Genomic DNA, 8,392 nt, shown 5'->3' with positions numbered 1-8,392 from the left:
GGTGCTAAGCTAATGGAATGGGTCATGTCAATCACATCATTCTCCTAATAATGTGATCCCGTTAATCAAATGACAACACATGTCTATGGTTACGAAACATAACCATCTTTGATTAACGAGCTAGTCAAGTAGAGGCATACTAGTGACGTTTAGTTTGTCTATGTATTCACACAAGTATTGTGTTTCCGGATAATACAATTATAGCATGAATAATAAACATTTATCATGATATAAGGAAATAAAATAATAACATTATTATTGCCTCTAGGGAATATTTCCTTCAATAGGAACTCAGATCAAAGAATAATTGTAGAATGCAACCAAAAATATTGCAACTTCTTTATGGTGGCGGCAGTTATAAAAGGTGAAACTACTTTTGTAATTAAGAAGATGAGAATTAAGCACACTTGCCCTATTAGTACAGAGACAACAAGGGTAAGTGCCAAGTGGCTTGCACAGAAGTATGAGTCACTGTTTAGATCTGATCTAACAACTGGCATTCAGACTTTGATTGATGCCTGCATGGAGAAGCATGGTGTGGATGTGCCCAAGTCAATGGCATATAGGGCAAAGAACCTAGCTATTGATGTTGTGCTAGGAGACCACAAGAAGCAATACCCTAGGTTGAAAGACTATGCTCAGATAATAATGGATACAAACCCTGGGAGTAGAGTAGTAGTCACTACTGTAACTCCAATACCCACTAAAAAAATCCCCCATCTAGGTCCAAGATTCCATGCTATGTTCTATTGCATCAATGGAGCAAGGGAGGGGTTTCTCAAGGGGTGCAGACCATTCATTGGTTAGTTTGTTCACCTTGTGCATTAGTTACATATTGTTTCATCTTGAAATGCATTTGAATGTTTTAAATATTGAATTTGCTTGCTCATTCAGGTGTTGATGGGTGCTTCATTAAGTTAACTACTGGTGCTCAACTACTTGCTGCCACTGGTAGAGATGGCAACAACAATATATACCCACTAGCATTTGGTATTGTTGGGCAAGAGGACACACCTAACTGGTGTTGGTTTCTACACCAACTTAAAATCTGCCTAGGAGGAGAAGAGGGACAGTTTGGTCCATATACAATAATGGCATATAGACAAAAGGTATGTGGTTGCATCTTATGTCCGTGTTCCTATATGGTTGTTTTGTGCTAGATAGTAGCTTAGCTAGTTTAATTGGGTGTCCCAGGGCCTACTAAATGCAGTGAATGTTGTCTTTCCTAAGTGCAACCAAAGGTTCTGCCTTAGGCATATCTATGCAAACTTCCAAAATGCTGGGTTTAGGGGGGAAGATCTGAAGAAGTGTATGGATAATGCTGCCTATGCATATAGTGAACACAAATTTAACATTGCAATGAATGACCTTAGAGCTGAATGTGAGGAAGCTTGGGAATGGCTTTGTCAAATACCCAAGAAAACATGGGCAAGGCATGCATTTGACACAAACTGCAAGACTAACCTTGTAGTTAACAATTTGTCTGAGGTGTTCAACAAGTATGTCCTAGATGTTAGGAAGAAACCAACTAGGACAATGTGTGGTGGAATAAAGGATAAGCAGATTATGAGGTGGCATAGGAATAGGGAGAGTGGAAAGAATGCTAGATGGGACATAACACCCCATTATAGTGAGAAGCTAGAGGTTGAGAAGGAGAGGGCCAAATATTGCAAACCAATTCAAGCTGCTGTGGACTTGTGGCAAGTTACAAGTGGGCAGCAAACCCATGCTGTTAACTTGCAATTGCACACATGTGGGTGCAGAAAATGGGACCTCGGTGGCATCCCATGTAACCATACCATCTCAGCAATAAACAAGGGCAAAAGAAAACTAGAGGATTATGTCAGCAAGTTCTTCAAGAAAGAATTTTATGTGGCAGCTTATGAACCAATGATCTATCCAGTTCCTGGTGAGCATGACTGGACAAGGACCCCTGGTCCAGACATTGACCCACCTGCATTTAAAGTGAAGAGAGGAAGAAAGAAAGAGAAGAGGATCAAGGGGAAATTTGAAGTTCCAAAGCCTAAGGACACATCAAGAATGGGGACTATAACATGTGGCAATTGTGGACTGCAAGGACATAGGTACATATGCTGCATGAAGCAGTTGAAGCCTGAGCTGGCTTTGAGGAAGAACAAACATGTGGTAATCCTCTTGTAAGTAGTAACATGTTTTCCTTCTTGTACATTCCATTTTTAAGTACTAACTCATTTTCCTTCTTGTTTATGCAAGCCTTTTGCAGGGAATTCCAATGCTGGTGCTGCTGCTACTACACCAGCAGCAAGAACTTCTCATCCAGCTCCTACAACAACACCAACAGCTGGAACAGGAGGTGCTAGGAGAAGTGCTAGGAGAGGAGCTGGGAGAGGTGCTGGGAGATGTGCTGCAGCTGCAGCTGCTGGGAGAGGTGCTGGGAGAGGTGTTGATAGCTAGAGGTGCTGCACCAGGTGCTGGGAGAGGTGTTGGGAGAGGGAGAGGTACATTCTCTGCCCCAAGGCAATCTGGTCCCTCCACATCTACTGCTGGGAGAGGTGCTGGTGGTAGACATAGTGGATGGAGGAGCTACTTCTATGCAAGTGGTAACTAGATACTTCATGTGTGTGTTCTTGCATCCTATGATACAATGTGATCTTGCTTTGGTGGTGTACTTTAAGAATCAATGCCATATATGGCTTTTGTTCATGTGGATGCATCTTATGAGTGAATGCCTGGAATGGACTATCTTCATGTGATATGTTGATGAGTACTCAATATATTATTGGATATATTGCTGGATATATTGCTGGAGTTATTGATATGCTGGAGTTATTGATGAGTAATCATTATATTATACAAGCCTGGATGGTTCTTTTTATGATTGATATGTTGATGAGTACTGAAAATAGAGTTATTGATATGTTGGATATATTAATGAAGTTATTGATATGTTGTCTATGCTCAAAATGGTTCTTTTTATGATTGATATGTTGATGAGTACTCAAAATGGAGTTATTGATATGCTGGATATATTAATGGAGTTATTGATATGTTGTTTATGCTCAAAATGGTTCTTTTTATGATTGATATGTTGATGAGTACTCAAAATAGAGTTATTGATATGCTGGATATATTAATGGAGTTACTGATATGTTCTCTATGCTCAAAATGGTTCTTTTTATGATTGATATGTTGATGAGTACTCAAAATGGAACCACCTAGGGTCTAGGGTGGCTCGGGGTCGACGAAAACACCTAAAGCCATCATTTTCGGTTTTGGTGGCTCGGGGTCGACGGAACCACCTAAAGCCATCAACTTTTGTCTAGGGTGGCTCGGGGTCGACGGAACCACCTAAAGCCATCAACTTTGTTCTAGAGTGGCTCGAGGTCGACGGAACCACCTAAAGCCATCATTTTGGGTTTTAGTGGCCCGGGGTCGACAAAACCACCTAAAGCCATCAACTTTGGTCTAGGGTGGCTCAGGGTCGACGGAACCACCTAAAGCCATCAACTAGGGTCTAGGGTGGCTCGGGGTCGACGGAACCACCTAAAGCCATCAACTAGGGTCTAGGGTGGCTCGGGGTCGACGGAACCACCTAAAGCCATCAACTTTGGTCTAGGGTGGCTCGGGGTCGACGGAACCACCTAAAGCCATCATTTTGGGTTTTGGTGGCTCGGGGTCGACGGAACCACCTAAAGCCATCAACTTTGGTCTAGGGTGGCTCGGGATCGACGGAACCACCTAAAGCCATCATTTTTGGTCTAGGGTGGCTCGGGGTCGACGGAACCACCTAGAGCCATCAACTTTGGTCTAGGGTGGCTCTGGGTCGACGGAACCACCTAAAGCCTAGGGTCTAGGGTGGCTCGGGTCGACGGAGTCACCTAAAGCAATCAACTAGGGTCTAGGGTGGCTCGGGGTCGACGAAACCACCTAAAGCCATCATTTTGGGTTTTGGTGGCTCGGGGTCGAAAGAACCACCTAAAGCCATCAACTTTGGTCTAGGGTGGCTCGGGGTCGACGGAACAACCTAAAGCCATCAACTTTGGTCTAGGGTGGCTCGGGGTCGACGGAACCACCTAAAGCCATCAACTAGGGTATAGGGTGGCTTAGGGTTGACGAAACCACCTAAAGCCATCAACTTTGATCTAGGGTGGCTCGAGATCAACGGAACCACCTAAAGCCATCAACTTTGGTCTAGGGTGGCTCGGGGTCGACGGAACCACCTAAAGCCATCAACTAGGGTCTAGGCTGGCTCGGGGTTGACGAAACCACCTAAAGCCATCATTTTGGGTTTTGGTGGCTCGGTGTCGGCGGAACCACCTAAAGCCATCAACTTTGGTCTAGGGTGGCTCAGGGTCGACGGAACCACCTAAAGCCATCAACTACGGTCTAGGGTGGCTCGGGGTCGACGAAACCACCTAAAGCCATCATTTTGGGTTTTGGTGGCTCGGGGTCGACGAAACCACCTAAAGCCATTAACTTTGGTCTAGGGTGGCTCGAGGTCGACGGAACCACCTAAAGCCATCATTTTGGGTTTTGGTGGCTCGGGGTCGACGGAACCACCTAAAGCCATCAACTTTGGTCTAGGGTGGCTCGGGGTCGACGGAACCACCTAAAGCATCACTGTAACATAACAAACTTTTCCTTTTGCAAATGCATTTAAGCATTTAAGCATCACTCTAACATATGTAACTATTCCTTTTGCAAATGCATTTAAGCATTTAACCATCAGTATAACATAAGCATCAGTATGTCATCACTTTCAGTCTAACATAAGCATCACTATGTCATCATTTTCAGTCTAATATAAGCATCACTATGTCATCATTTTTAGTCTAACATTGAAAGCAAACAATACTAACTTGAGTTCAACACATTATAGGAATACACAACCATTGTTCACATTACATAGTGGAGTTCAAATGCACAATCCATCCTTTTCTCACAAAAGGATGAATAGCATAACTACTAGGTACATAAAGAGCGAGAGTTCACAATTAGTACTAGAACCATACATTACACAACCATAATTCTAAGTTACTAGGTCATTGCACAGCCATCCTTCCCAAAAGGTCTGCAATGCCCACTAATCTCAATTCATCTTGTTCAGTTCTGCAAGATGGCCTGGATCCCCTTGATCTTCTCCTTCAGCTTCTCATCTGCCTTCATGAGCTTAGTAATATTAAACTCTTGCATCCGCTTCTCTTCATTATGGTTTTCCTTGAGCTTCAGCAGATCAGCAACCTGGAACTTCAACTCTAGATTCTCTTGGGTGAGCTTCTCCTCAAACTTTGTGAACTCTGCATTCTTCAACTCCAAATTCATCCTAGCCTCACTCATCAATTCCTTCTCTTTCATATTCTTCAACTTCAGGTTTTGGATGACAGTTGCTTGAGCACTTGTCAGGTTGCACAGGAGTTCATACTTCTGTTGAAGCTTCTCTGTAGCTGCATCTTTCTTTGCCATTTCTGCATTCATACCAGCCACCAATTCAGCTCTGCATTGGTGCTGATATGTGACAGCGGACTGCAGATAACTGAAATCCACAACCCTATCCTGCTGAAAGTCCACAAGTTGATGCACATCTTTCACTAACTTGTCATAGTCTGCATCCAGCTTGTTCTTTTCTTCTGTCAAATGATGAGTAGTTAAAGCACTTTGAAGATTATCATTCACCCTAGCAGACTTGCTCTCTTCAACCATTGACCAAAGCTTCAGCAATGCATTCTCCATTGTTGGGGGCCACTGCTCATCAACCCACTGAAAAAACCCACAATTCTGACCTTCCTGGAAAAATTAGAAGGGCAAAATTTAGTACAATACAACTACTAAGAGTACTAAGCAACAGTTAGTTCATGGCAGTACCTAATGTTGGCACTGACATTAACTGAATTTGCACAGCCATTTGCTAAGCAACAGGAGCACATTGTAAAATAAATTGATGTAACCCTACAATGGATGATCAATATATTTACCAGGCAGCAGAGTAACACTCCATTCAACTTAGAAGTTGCTAAGCAGCCATGTGCTAAGCAACAGCAGTTGCTAAGAATTGACCATTAATATAATGGAATCCTAACAGTAATAAGCAATACAATGTGAACTACTTTCCCCAGCTAAATACACTACACTAGCCTGCAGCAACAAACTAGCTAATGAGACTACCTACTGTCAGCAGTAAGCAATAGTTACTAACTAGCTCCAGTGAACTTAATATTGAGCAACACTGCATTTGGAAAGAAGTGTAAATAAATAGCATGTGCACACAACAGGATCATATATTTTAGCAGAAATGCATTCCACTGAACTTAATAATGAGCATTCCCACGATGAGCACTACAGTAGGGCACATATCTTTACCTGATAATAAAGCAAATTAGGTTTCTTTTGTCCGTCATGGCATTTTTCAAAAAAGTCCCTCTATTTCAGAGAATTCAACCCGTAGTCCTGTTTTAAGTTAAAACGAATCGTTATATTTGTATTTTACACAAAAGTCCCTGTCTTTTCTTGAAATCAACCTGCCATCCAGATTTAAGTCACACCCGAACCGTTATTTTACATTTTTTGAAACCCCCCTGATGTGAATTCAACCCGCAGTCCTGCTTTAAGTTAAAACAAATCGTTATATTTGTATTTTACATAAAAGTCCCTGTCTTTTCTTGAAATCAACCTGCCATCCAGATTTAAGTCACACCCGAACCGTTATTTTACATTTTTTGAAACCCCCCTGATGTGAATTCAACCCGCAGTCCTGCTTTAAGTTAAAACAAATCGTTATATTTGTATTTTACATAAAAGTCCCTGTCTTTTCTTGAAATCAATCCACCGTCCGGATTTAAGTCACACCCGAACTGTTATTTTACATTTTTCAAAACCCCCCTGATGCTTTAGGTAATTGATTCGCGGATCATATTTAAGTCAAACAAATGCTTTTTAAAATCATCCATATATCTTTTAAACCGTAACTCTAATTTAAACATGTTATATATGAAATTTGATTAAAAAATATGTAGAATATGAATATGAGATTATTTTACCTGTTAAGTATTTTTAAATATTATTTTGGAATATATTTGAGTCAAACCAAATGATTTTCTAAATTATCTGTATCTTTTAAACCGTAACTTCGATTTTAACATATTATATATGAAATTTTATTAGAAAAATGTGTGGAACCTAAATATGATGTTAATTTTACCTGTTAAGTATTTTTAAATATTGTTATGAAAGCAAACTTATAATTTATAGCGCAAGATTTGTTTTTTTTCATATCGGTGGCGATCCGGATTGCAAATAAACACCCCACTATAACCATATACGGAAAACAAAACATTGATAACTACACATGCATACCTCTAAAAAATATCGCAGGGGAAAACAACAGATTTCCCATCGCGAGAGTGAGAGAAAGCGAGAGAGAGAGGGGGGGGGGAGGGAGAGAGAGAGAGAGACACCATAGGATTAACCATATTCAACACACATTTTTTGTTGTTTTGTGTGAACACCGAGGCCATCGCCGGCAAGGGTGAGAAGGAGGATAAGCGGCAACACATATATATTGCCTCGCAAAAATAAAGGAGATGGACCTATTGTGGTCTTGAGTGATGGTTGTTGAGTTAAGAGCGTGTATTATGTTTTCTCTTCCGTTGTAACGCACGGGCTCTTTTGCTAGTGACTAACAAATTGAGCATGCACATAACTGAATCACAGGTGGCAAACAAGACTCTGCCACTTTCAATGAACACAACCAGTGCTAATCACCAAGGCAAGAAAAATACCGGCTCTCCACATGCTAAGAACCTTCTCCCAGTCATTGTTCCTTCAAACGCAGCAAGCCTCTCTGATGGCTTCCCATGCTTCTCGCAGAACGCCATCAGATCTAGCTCAAGGCCCTTGTAATCTGGGTCCTCAAGTGAGAAAGGCACTTGCACAGTCAAAAGCACAGCAGGAGGACACAGCAAATCAAACGAAATCCTCACAACAAAGACCACCTACACACAAAAATCCCCAAATTTCCTAAACCTAACCCTAACCCTAGCTCCAATGGAGTAACTTACCTGGCTCAGCCCATCGATGGAGGTTTCGGAGTGCATGTACGGGAGGCTTGAGTTGTCATCACTGCTCTCGTCCTCCAGAACCATGGCTGCGGCGGCGTGGTGTGGCGGCCGGCGGTGGCGGGTGCAGGCGACGGCGAGGCAGAGAGCAAGAAGAAAGGAAGAAGAAGGCGAGTGGGGTCGGGGTCGGGTCTGGCTCGGTCGCACAGGCGCGACTATAATGGTGCGAGCCAGCCTCGTCCTAGTCAACGCGCAGTCAGCGCGCGGGCACGCGCGCACTGGCCAGCGTGGCGCCTGACGGGCGGGCCTAACCAGTCAGTTTTTCTGTCAATATATATAAAACGCACTTTTAGTCTTTTTAC

The 8,392-nt window shown here is 42.5% G+C and overlaps 2 protein-coding genes across 2 annotated transcripts; one reads left to right on the top strand and one right to left on the bottom strand.

The window, feature by feature from the left end:
• The first annotated feature begins 342 nt into the window (after positions 1-342).
• LOC147973852 (uncharacterized) lies at positions 343-2,587 on the top strand. Its single transcript, XM_087524810.1, has 4 exons — positions 343-802; positions 895-1,109; positions 1,195-2,156; positions 2,233-2,587. The coding sequence occupies exons 1-4, from the start codon at positions 343-345 to the stop codon at positions 2,585-2,587; spliced, it is 1,992 nt and encodes a 663-aa protein (XP_087380936.1).
• Positions 2,588-5,082: 2,495 nt separating this feature from the next.
• LOC147973851 (uncharacterized) lies at positions 5,083-7,898 on the bottom strand. Its single transcript, XM_087525118.1, has 2 exons — positions 7,755-7,898; positions 5,083-5,763 (listed from the first exon to the last, which is right to left on the bottom strand). Exons 1-2 carry the CDS (start codon positions 7,848-7,850, stop codon positions 5,083-5,085), a joined length of 777 nt encoding a protein of 258 aa, XP_087381244.1. The 5' UTR covers positions 7,851-7,898.
• Between the last annotated feature and the right edge of the window lie 494 nt (positions 7,899-8,392).

This window comes from Triticum urartu, chromosome 5A (assembly GCF_056163025.1).
Source record: "Triticum urartu cultivar PI428250 chromosome 5A, HENAU_Tu73, whole genome shotgun sequence".
Lineage (NCBI taxonomy): Eukaryota > Viridiplantae > Streptophyta > Magnoliopsida > Poales > Poaceae > Triticum > Triticum urartu.
Note: the sequence above shows the minus strand (reverse complement) of the source record. Positions and strands in the feature narration are given on the sequence as shown.